Consider the following 19,026-nt stretch of genomic DNA (forward strand, 5'->3'; position numbering starts at 1 on the left):
CACACACAGTCACACACACAGTCACACGCACAGTCACACACACAGTCACACTCTCACACACACACAGTCACACACACAGTCACACTCTCACACACACAGTCACACACACAGTCACACACACAGTCACACACACAGTCACACACACAGTCACACTCACACACACAGTCACACACACAGTCACACACACAGTCACACACATAGTCACACACACAGTCACACACACACACAGTCACACGCACAGTCACACGCACAGTCACACACACAGTCACACACACAGTCTCACACACACACACACAGTCACACACACACAGTCACACACAGTCACACACACAGTCACACACACAGTCACAGTCACACTCTCACACACAGTCACACTCTCACACACACAGTCACACACACAGTCACACACACACAGTCACACACACACAGTCACACACACACAGTCACACACACAGTCACACACACACAGTCACACACACAGTCACACTCTCACACACACAGTCACACTCTCACACACACACACACAGTCACACACACAGTCACACACACACAGTCACACACACAGTCACACACACAGTCACACTCTCACACACACACAGTCACACACACAGTCACACACACAGTCACACTCTCACACACACACAGTCACACTCTCGCTCACACTCTCACACACACACAGTCACACTCTCACACACACTCTCATACACACTCTCACACACACAGTCACACACACAGTCACACACACAGTCACACACACACAGTCACACTCTCACAGTCACACTCTCACACACACACAGTCACACACACAGTCACACTCTCACAGACACAGTCACACTCCCACACACACAGTCACACTCACAGTCACACTCTCACACACACAGTCACACTCTCACACACACACAGTCACACTCTCACACACACACAGTCACACTCTCACACACACACAGTCACACACACAGTCACACTCTCACACACACAGTCACACTCTCACACACACACACAGTCACACTCTCACACACACAGTCACACACACAGTCACACACACAGTCACACACACACAGTCACACTCTCACACACACAGTCACACACACAGTCACACACAGTCACACTCTCACACACACAGTCACACTCTCACACACACACAGTCACACTCTCACACACACACACAGTCACACTCTCACACACACACAGTCACACACACAGTCACACTCTCACACACACACAGTCACACTCTCACACACACACAGTCACACTCTCACACACACAGTCACACTCTCACACACACACAGTCACACTCTCACACACACACAGTCACACTCTCGCTCACACTCTCTCACACACACAGTCACACTCTCACACACAGTCACACTCTCACACACACTCTCGCTCACACTCTCGAACACACACACTCACACACAGTCACACTCTCACAGACACAGTCACACTCTCACATACACACACAGTCACACTCTCACACACACACACAGTCACACTCTCGCTCACACTCACAGACACAGTCACACTCTCACACACACACAGTCACACTCTCACACACACACACAGTCACACTCTCGCTCACACTCTCACACACAGTCACACTCTCACACACAGTCACACTCTCACACACAGTCACACTCTCACACACACAGTCACACTCTCATACACAGTCACACTCTCACACACACTCTCGCTCACACTCTCGAACACACTCACTCACACAGTCACACTCTCACACACACAGTCACACTCTCACACACACAGTAACACTCACACACACACAGTCACACTCTCGCTCACACACTCACACTGCCACGGAAAATCCCCCGTGTAGCCTTCACGGACTGGTCGGGGCAAGTGCTGTTAGCGAGCAGCACCTGTGAAGGCCGGCACGGCACACGAGGGGGTGGGTGGCCAGCACCACGCCCGGCCGCCTTTGTCTCCCCAGTGGCGATGTTTACTACACACCGCACCGGGTACTCATTTGAGGCTGAGTCGACCTAGGGGAGGCCCAGGACCGGTTCAGATAATCGTCACTGCCGGTGTTGGCCGTGGGCTGGAATTGAAGCCGGGTCGCCAGGTTCGTAGCGCTAACCACTGCACTACCACTCCCCCCATCACACACACACAGACACACACACAGACACACACAGCACCAGAAAGGTGTTCATTTGAGGCCGAGCGGAACTAGGGGAAGGTGAGAGGGCCACACGTGGTCAGACGCTGAGACTCCACTCGCCACTGATGACAGCCGCGAGGCCCTGTCGATCAAACGTTGAGGTCACCGGGTTTGTGACGCTTGGCGCCTGAATAAAGTTTGGTTGTGAAGGAAGTGCAAAAAAATTTTGCAGCTGAATTAATGTCGCTATTTTGAGCCACGGATCGCGATACACGAAATTCATAACAACATACTTCGAGGGATTCTGGGTATTGTCATGACAATCTGGGGCACACACACAGACACACAGACACACCAATTTATTAATAACATTCGCCTCGTTTGCCCAGGGAAGGGTGCTGCTGCTACTGCTGTGTTTAGTCTCAGTCGAGAAATTTCAAGATTATTTGTCAGCATTGAGCACGGCGGTGGGGGGGGGGGGGGGGTGACAGCTATGGGATGAACCCGGGAGAAGCCGGTGCAGAACATGGGGAGCGAGAGAGAAATACACACACACAGTCACACACACAGTCACACACACAGTCACACACACAGTCACACTCTCACAGACACAGTCACACACACAGTCACACTCTCACACACACAGTCACACACACAGTCACACACACAGTCACAACAACAACAACAACCGCCATTCGCCACTAAGTGGCGGTGACGTCACCACGACGCTTGTGCCAGGCTATGTGCACCCTGAGGCCACGTGAAGTGTCGAACGCCCGCTGGCAGGAGGTCACGGGGCAGACCCAGGTGCCACGGGTCGACTGAGTGAGATGACTGGCTGATGCACCACCTGTGCCCCCTACTGTGCCAACCTGCTGTGCTTTAGCCACCCGGCGCTCCGCTCGCTGTTGTGAGCGTCGCTCCTCTGCCCCCCGTTGTTGTTGGAGGGCGACTGCCTCCAACTGCCCAGTAGCATCCTTCACGAGCCTCCTCCACAGAGGCCGATCTTGACACCGCTGGTACCAGTCATCGGCAAGTCCACTCAGCTCCACGTCCTCCTGTACCACATCACTCCATCTCTTCTCTAGCCCGTACCGCGCCCGCTTAGCCCCCTCAATCCGGCCAAACAAAAGCTGTTTCGGCATGCGGTGGCTGGGCATGCGGGCTACATGACCCAGCCATCGCTGCCTTGCCTGCCGGAGGAGCTCACCGATGGGACCCTGCCCAGATCTTTCAAGGATTTGTGAGCTCCTCACACAATCCAGTCTGGTTAAACCCAGGATGGATCGTAGGCAGGTCAGCCTAAATGTTTCTAACCGGCGAAGATGTTCCATTAGGGGGGTCCACGGTTCACAAGAGTAGAGAAGGGAGGGAATGACCGTGGCCGAGAAGACCTGAAGCTTAGTGCGGAGCGACAGACCAGGTAGCTTCCACACAGCGTTACGCAACCGATGAAAAGATATTGCCGCTCGACTGATTCGGAGTGAGACCTCTGCTGTTAAACTGGAGCCAGTCATAAGCACACTGCCCAGGTATGGGAAACTCTCCACTCTCTCCACAACTGCCCCATCACCGATTGGGAGTTGTGGGGGTGGAGTGTCCGATGGTACAAAATACCCAGGCAGGTGCTTAGTTTTGGTGGGGCTGATGGTAAGGCCCCACCTCTTAGTGGCACGCTCCAGTCGCAGCAGCAGCCTCTCCAACTCCTCCTCTGACTGAGCAGCTATTACCAAGTCATCAGCATACATAACGTGGTTGAGCAATAGAGAGCCATCCCTTGACCGCACCCGGGCATCGATTAGCCTCCCATTATATCTGTACCATATGGAGATTCCCCCGGTACAGCGATTGAAGGCTTCACGAACTACGTGGTCAAAATAGATGTTAAATAATGTGGGAGCCAGAGGACATCCCTGTCGCACCCCAAGGTGTACAGGGAATGGCTCTGACTCCCGGCCACGTAGTTTTACCCGGGCCCGCTCACCATCATGAAGGTCCTTAATGATCGTGAGCAGAGGGTCAGGTACTCCAAAAGCACGAAGAACGACCCAGAGCCCAGGCCTACTGATGGTATCATAGGCCTTGACCAGGTCAATAAAGCAGAGATGTAGGTCTTGTTGGAATTCCCTACACCTCTGCTGTAGCAGACGGACAGCAAATATGGCATCTGTGCAGGACCGCCCTTTCCTGAAACCGCATTGGGGCTCCGCAAGCCTCTCCTCAGCGTGCCTGGCAAGGCGATGCTGAATAATCCTTGCCAGGACCTTTCCCGGCACACTGAGGAGTGAGATGCCCCTGTAGTTGTTACAGTCTGTGCGGTCCCCCTTCTTAAAAAGGGGGACCACCAGGGCATCCTTCCAATCCTGCGGAACCCGTCCAGTGGTCCAGACTGTTGTTATGATGTCATATAGGGCAGTCTGCGCACAAACGCCACCCTCCCTCAGCATTTCGCTTGGGAGATCATCTCTGCCCGCTGCCTTTCCTGGTCTCAGACTCCGGATCGCCTTCAATACTTCCTCAGCAGATGGCACCTCAGCCAGCCACTCACAGGGGGTGACTTCATCCAATATTTGAGGCACACACAGTCACACACACAGTCACACACACAGTCACACTCTCACAGACACAGTCACACACACAGTCACACTCTCACACACACACAGTCACACTCACACACACACAGTCACACACACAGTCACACACACAGTCACACACACAGTCACACAGTCACACTCTCACAGACACAGTTACACACACACAGTCACACACACAGTCACACACACAGTCACACACACACACAGTCACACACACAGTCACACACACACAGTCACACACACACAGTCACACACACAGTCACACACAGTCACACACACAGTCACACACACAGTCACACACAGTCACACACACAGTCACACACACAGTCACACACAAACACAGTCACACTCTCACACACACACAGTCACACACACACAGTCACACACACAGTCACACACACACAGTCACACACACAGTCACACTCTCACAGACACAGTCACACACACAGTCACACACACAGTCACACACACAGTCACACACACAGTCACACTCTCACACACACACAGTCACACACACAGTCACACTCTCGCTCACACTCTCACACACACCCAGTCACACTCTCACACACACACAGTCACACTCTCACACACACACAGTCACACACACACAGTCACACACACAGTCACACTCTCACAGACACAGTCACACTCTCACACACACACAGTCACACTCTCACACACACACAGTCACACTCTCACACACACACAGTCACACACACACACAGTCACACACACAGTCACACTCTCACAGACACAGTCACACTCTCGCTCACACTCTCACACACAGTCACACACATAGTCACACACACAGTCACACTCTCACAGACACAGTCACACTCTCACACACACACAGTCACACTCTCGCTCACACTCTCACACACACACACAGTCACACTCTCACACACACACACAGTCACACTCTCACACACACACAGTCACACTCTCGCTCACACTCTCACACACACACACAGTCACACTCTCACACACACACACAGTCACACTCTCACACACACACAGTCACACTCTCACACACACACAGTCACACTCTCACACACACACAGTCACACACACACAGTCACACTCTCACACACACATAGTCACACTCTCACACACACAGTCACACTCTCACACACACACACAGTCACACTCTCACACACACACAGTCACACTCTCGCTCACACACACAGTCACACTCTCGCTCACACTCTCACACACACACAGTCACACTCTCACACACACACACACAGTCACACTCTCACACACACACAGTCACACTCTCGCTCACACACACAGTCACACTCTCACACACACACAGTCACACTCTCGCTCACACTCTAACACACACAGTCACACTCTCACACACAGTCACACTCTCACACACACTCTCGCTCACACTCTCGAACACACACACTCACACACAGTCACACTCTCACACACACACAGTCACACTCTCACAGACACAGTCACACTCTCACACACACACACTCTCACACACACACACTCTCACACACACACAGTCACACTCTCACACACAGTCGCACTCTCACACACACACACAGTCACACTCTCACACACACACAGTCACACTCTCACACACACAGTCACACTCTCACACACAGTCACACTCTCACACACACTCTCGCTCAAACTCTCAAACACACACACTCACACACAGTCACACTCTCACAGACACAGTCACACTCTCACACACACACAATCACACTCTCACACACACACACAGTCACACTCTCGCTCACACTCACACACACAGTCACACTCTCACACACACACAGTCACACTCTCTCACACACACACAGTCACACTCTCGCTCACACTCTCACACACAGTCACACTCTCACACACAGTCACACTCTCACACACAGTCACACTCTCACACACAGTCACACTCTCACACACAGTCACACTCTCACACACACAGTCACACTCTCACACACACAGTCACACTCTCACACAGTCACAGTCACACTCTCGCTCACACGCTCACACTGCCACGGAAAATCCCCCGTGTAGGCTTAGCAGACTGTAGGGGCAAGTGCTGTTCACGAGCAGCACCTATGAAGGCCGGCACGGCACACGAGGGGATGGGTGGCCAGCACCACGCCCGGCCGCCTTTGTCTCCCCAGTGGCGATATTTTTTTTACACATAGCACTAGGTACTCGTTTGAGGCTAAATCGACCTAGGAGAGGCCCAGAACCGGTTCAGATAATCGTCACCGGTGTTGGCCGTGAGCGGGAGTCGAACTCGGGTCGCCAGGTTCGTAGCGCAGCGTAGCGCTAACCGCTACTACACTACCGCTCCCCATTGTCACACACGCTCTGTCACACACACTGTCAGTCACACACACACTCAGTCACATAATCATTCACTCACACACCCTACAGAACAGGGGGAGAGAGAGAGAACACACACGCATACACTCCACACATTGTCAGTCACATAATCATTCACTCACGGACCCTACAGAACAGGGGGAGAGAGAGAGAACACACACACACATACACTTCACACAGTCAGTCACATAATCATTCACTTACGCACCCTACAGAACAGGGGGAGAGAGAGAGAACACACACACATACACTCCATACACTGTCAGTCACATAATCATTCACTCACGCACCCCACAGAACAGGGGGAGAGAGAACACACACACACATACACTCCACACACTATCAGTCACATAATCATTCACTCACGCACCCTACAGAACAGGCGGAGAGAGAACACACACACATACACTCCACACACAGGAAGGCGCCCGAATCGGGACTCGATCTCAGGGCCCTTCTTGCTGTGGGCCACGAGTAATCATCCGCCACAGCACGAGGAATCATCCCCAGTGCACCAGTAATCATCCCCAGTGTACCAGTAATCATCCCCAGTGCACCAGTAATCATCCCCAGTGCACCAGTAATCATCCCCAGTGCACCAGTTATCATCCCCAGTGCACGAGTAATCATCCCCAGTGCACCAGTAATCATCCCCAGTGTACCAGTAATCATCCCCAGTGCACCAGTAATCATCCCCAGTGCACCAGTTATCATCCCCAGTGCACGAGTAATCATCACCAGTGCACCAGTAATCATCCCCAGTGCACCAGTAATCATCCCCAGTGCACCAGTAATCATCCCCAGTGCACCAGTAATCACCCCCAGTGCACCAGTAATCATCCCCAGTGCACCAGTAATCATCCCCAGTGCACTAGTAATCATCCCCAGTGCACCAGTAATCATCCCCAGTGCACCAGTAATCATCCCCAGTGCACGAGTAATCATCCCCAGTGCACCGGTAATCATCCCCAGTGCACCGGTAATCATCCCCAGTGCACCGGTAATCATCCCCAGTGCACCAGCAATCATCCCCAGTGCACGAGGAATAATCCCCAGTGCACCAGTAATCATCCCCAGTGCACCAGTAATCATCCCCAGTGCACCAGTAATCATCCCCAGTGCACCGGTAATCATCCCCAGTGCACCGGTAATCATCCCCAGTGCACCGGTAATCATCCCCAGTGCACCAGTAATCATCCCCAGTGCACCGGTAATCATCCCCAGTGCACCGGTAATCATCCCCAGTGCACCGGTAATCATCCCCAGTGCACCGGTAATCATCCCCAGTGCACCGGTAATCATCCCCAGTGCACCGGTAATCATCCCCAGTGCACCGGTAATCATCCCCAGTGCACCGGTAATCATCCCCAGTGCACCGGTAATCATCCCCAGTGCACCGGTAATCATCCCCAGTGCACCGGTAATCATCCCCAGTGCACGAGTAATCATCCCCAGTGCACCGGTAATCATCCCCAGTGCACCGGTAATCATCCCCAGTGCACCGGTAATCATCCCCAGTGCACCGGTAATCATCCCCAGTGCACCGGTAATCATCCCCAGTGCACCGGTAATCATCCCCAGTGCACCGGTAATCATCCACAGTTCACCGGTAATCATCCCCAGTGCACCGGTAATCATCCCCAGTGCACCGGTAATCATCCCCAGTGCACGAGTAATCATCCCCAGTGCACCAGTAATCATCCCCAGTGCACCAGTAATCATCCCCCGTGCACCGGTAATCATCCCCAGTGCACCGGTAATCATCCCCAGTGCACCAGTAATCATCCCCAGTGCACGAGGAATCATCCCCAGTGCACCAGTAATCATCCCCAGTGCACCAGTAATCATCCCCAGTGCACCAGTAATCATCCCCAATGCACCAGTAATCATCCCCAGTGCACCAGTAATCATCCCCAATGCACCAGTAATCATCCCCAGTGCACCAGTAATCATCCCCAGTGCACCAGTAATCATCCCCAGTGCACCAGTAATCATCCCCAGTGCACGAGTAATCATCCCCAGTGCACCGGTAATCATCCCCAGTGCACCGGTAATCATCCCCAGTGCACCGGTAATCATCCCCAGTGCACCGGTAATCATCCCCAGTGCACCGGTAATCATCCCCAGTGCACCGGTAATCATCCCCAGTGCACCGGTAATCATCCCCAGTGCACCGGTAATCATCCCCAGTGCACCGGTAATCATCCCCAGTGCACCGGTAATCATCCCCAGTGCACCGGTAATCATCCCCAGTGCACCGGTAATCATCCCCAGTTCACCGGTAATCATCCCCAGTGCACCGGTAATCATCCCCAGTGCACGAGTAATCATCCCCAGTGCACCAGTAATCATCCCCAGTGTACCAGTAATCATCCCCAGTGCACCAGTAATCATCCCCAGTGCACCAGTAATCATCCCCAGTGCACCAGTTATCATCCCCAGTGCACGAGTAATCATCACCAGTGCACCAGTAATCATCCCCAGTGCACCAGTAATCATCCCCAGTGCACCAGTAATCATCCCCAGTGCACCAGTAATCACCCCCAGTGCACCAGTAATCATCCCCAGTGCACGAGTAATCATCCCCAGTGCACCAGTAATCATCCCCAGTGCACCAGTAATCATCCCCCGTGCACCTGTAATCATCCCCAGTGCACCAGTAATCATCCCCAGTGCACCAATAATCATCCCCAGTGCACAAGTAATCATCCCCAGTGCACAAGTAATCATCCGCCACTGCACCGCTTTCGCCCAACAGTCTTCTTTCCCCAATGCAGGGCGCGTCACAACGAGGTGGACACGAGACTCGGGTTCGTTAAAAAAATAACGCGAGCGTTCTTTTAATTGCAACATCACTCTGGAGCCTTTACATTCACAAGAGCGCGGCACGGCGCGCCACGCGCAGCCGTGGGGGGGGGGGGGGGGGGCACGACAGAGCCACCGACGTCGAGGGTCAACCACCCAGGCCCTGCCGCTCCAACCAAGTCGTCGTCATCATCACCACGTGCTAAAACAAGCCGCGTCACAGCCGCGTCACAGCCGCCGGCGCGCGCGTCACGGCTCGATCGAGGAATGCGGCGGCGGGGCCATGTTATGCACGCTTTGGTTCGTCTAGAACGGTGTCCTTCACTCGTTTTCGGGGGGCCGGTGGCCGCTCTCGCCGAGTGAGAGGGGCCGCTGCACGTTACTTGAAACCATTGTGAAGGTGGGGGGGGGGGGGTGAGTGTGACGGCAGCAGGACGATGATTGGGGGGGGGCTGTTTTAACTCCGTGTACATAGTTGAGGGGCCGCACTAAAGGCCACCACAGGGAGGCCGCCAGTGCTCCGCCGGCCACGCAACTGAAGGCCACAGAGCTAGCCCGGACTGACGCAGTGACCGGGGCTTCATTACGGTTGGAGCTGCCCGGGGCTGAGCTCTGAATAAAGCCCCCCCCCCCCCCACCGCCCAAGTTGAGCGGTGGTTGATGAGCGTCTGAATATTTCCCATTAAAGAAATTAAGCCCCGGCCTTAGCCGCTGCTTTGCATTGTACCGTCCCGATCGCCTCGCCGGCAAGCGCGAGCCTCCCGTGTGCCCGCCTGGCCTCCTCATCGGTGCTCCCCGCACCAGCTCACCTGCTGCCCTCTCCGTCATTTCGCACTGGCGCCGTGCTGCCACCCGGGTCGTTGGTACTTTCCGGAGCGCGTCGAGTCTCGATTGCATCGTCTCGTCGAGTCCGCGCACGTCACGTTCGCCCGAGTCGGGAATCGAACCCAGGCTACACAGCCCTTGTTGCCGCGAGGGCCACGGGTGTCAGCACCACCATCAGCCACCTTGCCCCAACCAAAACCACATCTGGCACGCAACGGAACAATGCGACATCACTACCTGTCCACGTGACATGCCACATCATGTGGTCTGCAATCTCACACACGCACTCATCGCCATTACCACCACCACCACCATCATCGCTTAAGCGACTCGCCAGACAAGATTAGTTGAGTGAACCTGGTTTCCTTCGGCGTTTGTGTGTCACGCGCGTTTTATTCATTTAAAATAACGTCACCTGTGGGACACCTGCGGGCTGCGAGGGTTACCCCGAGGGCCCGTTGCAGCGGCGCTTCGTGATGGCGGCTGCCGTCCTAGCTGGAAGTCTCGCGAAGCGTTCGCCGCTCGCCCGCAACGTGGCCAGCGAGTTCCCCGTGGTCGCACACCGATCTTGCTGACGAGTGCATGCCAGGAACAGCCGGCCCGACGTTCCGAAGCTTCGGTCGGGCCGCAGCCGAGCGACGGCGCGAGCGACATCGTCGTGACGTGCGGTCGCGACGTCACAACGAAGCCGTCGTGACGCGCATCGTCATCCGCGCCGATCCACGTTGTTCGTTGCCGTGCGGTCTGCGCGTCGCCCTCCGGACAATTCGCTCGCGGCTCTTCGGCGGGCACAAACAAAACAAAAAACAACAACACGAATTGGGATCTCGAAGAACCGAGTTTGGTTGCACGAAGCTCTTCCCCTCCCACCGGCACGTGGCGCGAAACGTTGGGGCAACCGTCGTGCCGAACGCACGGACGGCAACAGCCCGAAAAACACGCGGTAGCGGAGAGAGCCGCGCGCGTCAACCCTGACTCCATCAAGTCTCTTCTCGTATGAAACCAAGCTTCTAGCTTGGGTGCGACAGCGGTGGAAACACACGGACGGGGGCTGGCGCGTCTGCAAGGTCACGGACTTCTTATCCCTTCAACGGCTGCCGCTTTCCTGCTTCGACTGGACGTCTGAGAGAAAAAAAGAGCTTGATAGCTCATCGGATTCCTCCAGCGATGAATACGTATTCTCATTCCGACTCCGGACGGACGGACGGACGGAGGGAACAGAGGCGAGAGAAACAGGCCGCTTTCGAGGCGGCCAACAGCGTTCCTCGTGACGAAGGCGGCAAAGGCGAAGCACGTGCGGGAGCGCTACGGAAAGGGCCAACCACAGGGCTCCTCTCTCGGGACGGCTCGCGACCACGTGACACAGGTGGGCGAAGTTAGGAGGGAGGGGGGGCAGCAGCCAATCAAACGCCTCCCCCCCCCACACCTCCCCCCCACCTCCCCCCCCCCGCCGCCTCAACCAACCACGATTATTATGATGACGATTAACGCAACAACCGTTCGTCGATTTGCGCGCGTGCATAACTTCATCGACGTTTCGAACCCTGTGCGCGAGAACCGCTTGGAGCAAACATGGGACGAGTCGTAACGACTGCTGCCGTGACATCGGTGCTGAATTGTGTTGACCTACTAAGTGCTTTCTGCTGGGAGACACAATGGGGGGAGGGGAGAGGGGGTGGGCGGGCGGGCGGGAGAATTCCACCCCACTCCCCCAAAGCGCGGGGCCCCGGGCAGTCACCCCGATTCGCCGCGTACCCGAGGGACGGCTCTGGGGGGGGAAGAGGCAAGGCTCGACCCAAAACGCCGCGGTGCCTCCGATCGGCCCAAGAGACCGCACCGGGCGCGAGCGTAAAAAATAAAATAAAAAGAAGAATCACCCGCGATGGTTCCGTCTCTCAAACTCGCGCCTTGCGGTAAAGAGTCCCTGAAGAAAGACAATTTTTTAAAAAAAAAATGGAAATAATTACAAACGATGCGGCGTTTAACCCCCAAAGTAATCGGCGACGGCCGCTCCCCCCCCCCACCCCACCGTGTCCCCGAGAATTGGGAGGCTGCAGTCCCCACCATTGCTCGTCGGTCATCGGAGAACCGGAGAGCATTCGAATGTCGCGAGGGGGCCGCCCGCCCGCCACCACCACCACCACCCCCCCCCCCCCCCCCCGTCTGGCGGCCAACAGCCTGGGATGCACCAAGCACTCTCAATCGTTCGTGCGCGCGGATTTATCCGCCAGTTGCAGAGTTGCAGGGTTGCAGAGTTGTAGGGTTGCAGGGTTGCAGGGTTGACCGCAGAGCGAACAACAAGTGAACGGTTCGCCACGTTGGCGCCGGGGGTTAGCGATCGGCCGCCACCCCCCCCCCCCCGCTCCTCGTCGTCGAGGGTCGACAAACGGATTAACCCCCTGCCCACACCCGGACCGCAAACGCGCTGGCCAGCAAAACCGGATCATCGCCGCCGGATGTACACGGCCGTCATCATCTTTGTTTTTGCGTTTTATCGTGGTCCCCCCCCCCCCCGTTTCATTACCCTGGATTATAATCACGGCCCCTTGCAGCGACTACATTCACCAAAACGTCACAACACTAAAAAAACGTCTGAGATCTTGAGTTGAATCGTGACCCTGAATGGCCGACAATGCATCGAATTGCTATGGTGGTGGTGGTGATGACGACGGTAGCGCTGGTAGTGATGATGGTGGAGGTAGTAATGGTGATGACGTTGGTAGCGGTGGTGACGATGGTAGTGGTGGTAGTAGTCGTGATTACGGTGGAGGTAGTAGCGGTGATGTTCGAAGCAGTGGAAGCAGGCGTGATGATGGTAGTGGTGGTAGCGGTGATGAGGTTATTGATGGTAGTAGTGGTGGTGGTTGTCGTGATGTTGAGGGTGGTGGTAGTGGTGGTGATGATTGCAGTGCTGTTAATTGTAATGATGCTGGCGGTGGTAGTATTGGTTATATTGGAAGTGGTGGTGGTATTGTCAGCAGTTAAATTTTTAGAACCCTAAAATATCCTATTTGGAACAAACGCTGCGTCGCGAGCCGCAGCTCAAACGGTATCGCCCATCTCCTGGAAAGCGGTGGCTAGGAGATGTTAACTACCTCGCCTGGATTACAGGAGGTCGTGGGTTTGATCCCAACCCCGACGCCTGCTGCTGTATATTTGGCGTCTGCGTCTCTCTCATCATCATCATCACAGTGGCTCGGAGATGTTAACTACCTCGCCTGGTATGCAGGAGGTCGTGGGTTTGATCTCGACCCTAACGCCTACTAATGTATGTTTGGAGTTTGCGGTGTCTCTCTCCCCGTGGTCGCGTGGATCTTTTCCTCCGGCTCCTCCCGTGTTTCCCCCCCCATATTTAGAATCAACATCGCGCGTTTAGAGTAAATTATTATCCAGCAGCACTTGGGTAAACAAACTCTGGGCCAGGGTTTAGAGTTTCTGAGTCTCAACAGCAGAAATTCGACTCTTGAAACATGTTCGCTTTAGGAGTTTTAAGAGAGCTCCCTCATGGCGTCAGCCATGTCCCCGTAGAGGTCGGGTCAACGTCCGTGGCCCGGGGGGCCTCGTCGAGCTGGGGGGGGGGGCGGCGAACGCCTGAAAGGTCACGGACAAATATGCAAACGAGGCGGACGAGCGAGTGTGCGCGTCGGCGAGAACGCTTGCCGACGTCGCTCCAAGGGGAGCGCCACACACCCACCCCCTCCCCTGCCACGCGCGGTCGTCGCCGCCCTGATTCGCAAACTTACAAAATATATATTATCCACGCGCCCCCACCACACTAGAAAACAACAACAACCCGCCCTGGACTCTCTCTCTTTCTCTCACGCACGCCGGCTGCATGACACACACACACACACACTAACGCACGTCGTGAACAAAGCAGCTGTGTGACCACAAACTCGCGAAGATAAAACGGTTCCTGGCTCTTTTAAGGCTTCCTCTTTTCTTTTCCCTGGGCCAGAATCCTCATTCAAGTTTCCACCCCCGCCCCCCCCCGCCGCCGCCCCCACCACCGCCCCCGCCGCGCCGAGGTGGCGTCGCGCTCCCCCCCCCGTCTTCTCCCGCAAGCGGCTCTCTTCGCGACGGACGACGACGCGGACGTCGGCTCAGGCGACGGCTCAGGCGACGGCTCAGGCGACGTCCGCGGCGGGGTCCCCGGGAGAGGGCGGCGGCGGGGGCGGCGGGGGGTCGCCTCCGTCCCGCCCTGGCTCGGCGGGTCGCTCCGTCGGAGCGGCGGACGCGGGGCAGCCGTCGGCCGACGGGACGTCCTGGGGGTCGGCGGGGGCGGGCGACCGCCGTGGGTGCTTGGAGCTGCGCGGGGGGGGGGGGGCGGGGGGGGGGGCCGGGGGGGCGTCAAAACGATCGCGCGACCTTCAAGGTCGCGGGGAGTTTCATCGACCGCGTCATCCCTCCCCCCCCCAACGGCAACGACAGCCGCCGCTAAGCGGAGGCGACGTCGCCATGGCGCTTGCGCCAGGCAGGGTGCACTTTAAGGCCAGGTTAAGCGTCGAACGGCCGCTGGCAGGAGGTCACGGGACAGACCCCAGCAGGTGCCGCGGGTCGACTGACCGAGATGACCGGCTGATGCACCACCTGTGCCCCCCCTTACTGTGCCAGCTTGCTGTGCTTTAGGCGCTCGGCTCGTTGTCGTGAGCGTCGCACCCCCACAAACACACGCGCACACACACACACACACATAAAACATACATAAAACGTCTTCTTTGGTTCTTTCGGTAAAGTCACGTAGAATGAGAATAAAATAATAAATTGATAAAATAAAATAACACAATAATATTCTCACGACGTTTCGGCCACAAGACAAGCGGCCTTCATCAGGTGAAGGGACGAGACTGTCTGGTAGGACAGCGCTGGAGTGAACCAAACAAACACAAATATCCCCTCCCGTATAGCCTGTAACGGCTGTTGGGGCAAGTGCTGTTAATTTGAACAGGCAAGGCCCACTGAGCTCTACGGCTCTTTTTTTTCAGAAGAGACCTTGCGATAAATGAAAGCTCAACGGAAAGTGGCTTATACTCTTTGGTTCTATTCGGTAAAGTCACGTAAAAGTATAAAACAATAAAAATAAAATATTTTACTTTTGTTGTTTTATACTTTTACCTGACTTTACCGAATAGAACCAAAGAGTATGGATCCTTGCAGTCACGAAAGCTTCAAATCTAGGAAAGTGGCTTATCATCACGTGGAAGTTTATCGCAGCTAAATACTCTAAAGCACGTGATGTTGACTCTAAAAATGTGGAAAAACCGGAGGACCCGGAGAAAAATCCACGCGACCTACGGGGAGAGAGATACCGCAAACTCCAAATACACAGCAGGTGTCAGGGCCGGGATTGAACCCTCCTGCCGACCAAATCGGGGAAATAAAATCTCGCCACCGAGTATGACGCGGCTGTTAGCCACGTAGCGGGGAATCGAACTCGGGTCGCCGGGATCCTGGCGTCGTGCGCCAAACACTGCGGTGCCGCTCCCTCCCACACAGCGACACGCTCGCGCACACACACACGTGCCCACGCGTTGGCACGCGCCAGCCGAGTGCCACGCACTTGTCGAAGGAGGCGCTGGCGAGCGAGAGGCGAGTCCTCTCAGCGTCGTAGTCGTCCTCATCCACCGCCTCGAACAGGCTCCTCACTGCCGCACACAACCACGAGACGGTGTGAGTGTACGCGTGTGTGTACGTGTGTGTACGTGTGGGTACGTGTGCGTACGTGTGCAGAGTGCTGGTCGGGAGCTGTAGTGTAGGGGTTGGCGCTATGCTGCGCTACGAACCTAGTGACCCGAGTTCGATTACCGCTCACGGACAAAATCAGTGACCATTATCTGAACCGGTCCCGGGCCTCCCCACGGGCGACTCAGCCTCAAATGAGTACCTGGTGCGGTGTGTAAACATCGCCACTGGGGAGACAAAGGCGGCCGGGTGTGGTGCTGGCCACCCACCTCCCTCGTGTGCCGTTCTGGCCTTCATAGGTGCTCGCTAACAGCACTTGCCCAAACTGTCTGTTGCAGGCTATACGGGGGATCTGTCTTTTGTGTGCGTGCATGTTGTGCATAGGCCTGTGCGTGCTCCCTAATAGCACTTAGCCCTACAGCCTGTTACAGGCTATACGGGGGTCCTTTATATTTATGTGCCCTATGAACTTGGTGACCCGAGTGCGATTCCCGCTCACGATCAATAACGGTGACGATTCTCCTAACTGATCCTGGGCCTCCCCCAAGTCGACTCGGCCTCAAATGGGTACCTGGTGCGGTGTGTAAACGTCGCCACTGGGGAGACAAAGGCGGCCGGGCGTGGTGCCGACCACCCCCCCCCCCCCCCCTCGTGTGCCTTCATAGGTGCTGCTCGCTGAAAGCATTTGGCCCTACGGGCTGCAACAGGCTATACGGGGGATCTTTGTCTTTGGTGCGGTGTGTAAACATCGCCAATGGGGATTCTTTGTTTAGGTCCATGTGTAACCAGACTGGATTATGTGCAGACCCTTGAAAGATGTGTGCACAGTACCCATCACCAGTGAGCTCCCCCCCCCCAGCGCACGAGGCTGTGTTGGCTAGGTCGTGTAGTCCGCACGCCCAGCCACCGCATCATACCCAAGAAGCTTGCTTGGCCAGAGAGATGGTGATAATGGTAACGATGGTGATAATGGTTATGATGGTGATAATGGTAACGATGGTGATAATGGTGATGATGATGGTGATAATGGTAACGATGGTGATAATGGTGATGATGATGGTGATAATGGTGATGATGATGGTGATAATGGTAACGGTGGTGATAATGGTAACGATGGTGATAATGGTAACGATGGTGATAATGGTGGTGATAATGGTAACGATGGTGATAATGGTGATGATGGTAACGGTGGTGATAATGGTAACGATGGTGATAATGGTGATGATGGTGATAATGGTAACGATGGCGATAATGGTGATGATGATCGTGATAATGGTAACGATGGTGATAATGGTAACGGTGGTGGTAACGATGGTGATAACGGTGGTGATAATGGTAATGATGATGGTGATGATGCTGACGACGGTGGTAATGACGATGGCGATGATGGTAATGATGTTGATGACGGTGTCAATGATGATGGTGATCATGGTAATGATGGTGATGATAATGGAAATGACGATGGTGATCATGGTAATGATGGCGATGATGGTAATGATGTTGATGACGGTGTCAATGACGATGGTGATCATGGTAATGATGATAATAATGGTAATGACGATGGTGATCATGGTAATGATGGTGATGATAATGGTAATGACGATGGTGATCATGGTAATGATATTGATGACGGTGGCAATGACGATGGTGATCATGGTAATGGTAATGACGGTGATGATAATGGTAATGACGATGGTGATGATGGTAATGATGGTGATGATAATGGTAATGATGGTGATGATCATGGTAATGACGATGGTGATCATGGTAATGATGGTGATGATAATGGTAATGACGACGGTGATCATGGTAATGATGGTGATAATGGTAATGACGGTGATGATAATGGTAATGACGATGGTGATCATGGTAATGATGTTGATGACGGTGGCAATGACGATGGTGATCATGGTAATGATGGTGATGATAATGGTAATGACGATGGTGATCATGGTAATGATGGTGATGATAATGGTAATGACGGTGATGATAATGGTAATGACGGTGATGATAATGGTAATGATGGTGATAATGGTAATGATGGTGATAATGGTAATGATGGTGATGATAATGGTAATGACGATGGTGATGATGGTAATGATGGTGATGATAATGGTAATGACGATGATGATGGTAATGATGGTGATGATGGTAATTATGGTGATGATAATGGTAATGACGACGGTGATCATGGTAATGATGGTGATCATGGTAATGATGGTGATAATGGTAATGATGGTGATAATGGTAATGATGGTGATGATAATGGTAATGACGATGGTGATCATGGTAATGATGGTGATGATAATGGTAATGACGACGGTGATCATGGTAATGATGGTGATGATAATGGTAATGATGGTGATGATAATGGTAATGACGGCGATGATAATGGTAATGATGGTGATGATAATGGTAATGGTGATGATAATGGTAATGGTGATGATAATGGTAATGGTGATGATAATGGTAATGACGGTGGTGATCATGGTAATGATGGTGATGATGGTAATGATGTTGATGACGGTGTCAATGACGACGGTGATCATGGTAATGATGGTGATGATAATGGTAATGACGACGGTGATCATGGTAATGATGGTGATGATAATGGTAATGACGGTGATGATAATGGTAATGACGATGGTGATC

The 19,026-nt window shown here is 54.1% G+C and overlaps 1 protein-coding gene across 1 annotated transcript in view; it reads right to left on the bottom strand.

Moving 5' to 3' along the window:
• Nucleotides 1–9,873: 9,873 nt before the first annotated feature.
• The window catches only part of ANKRD27 (ankyrin repeat domain 27), a 40,479-nt gene continuing 31,326 nt past the window's right edge, over nucleotides 9,874–19,026 (bottom strand). Inside the window, exons 27-28 of the mRNA XM_032977434.2 lie at nucleotides 16,253–16,337; nucleotides 9,874–15,000 (exon numbers count right to left, since the gene is read on the bottom strand). Of these exons, the coding sequence (XP_032833325.2) occupies nucleotides 14,820–15,000; nucleotides 16,253–16,337 (266 nt within the window). The 3' untranslated portion in view covers nucleotides 9,874–14,819. The remainder of the gene's footprint in view (nucleotides 15,001–16,252; nucleotides 16,338–19,026) is intronic.

The sequence above is a fragment of the Petromyzon marinus genome, chromosome 63, assembly GCF_048934315.1.
Source record: "Petromyzon marinus isolate PM22_M1 ecotype Great Lakes invasive population chromosome 63, UKy_Petmar_22M1.pri1.0, whole genome shotgun sequence".
In the NCBI taxonomy this organism is placed as follows: domain Eukaryota; kingdom Metazoa; phylum Chordata; class Hyperoartia; order Petromyzontiformes; family Petromyzontidae; genus Petromyzon; species Petromyzon marinus.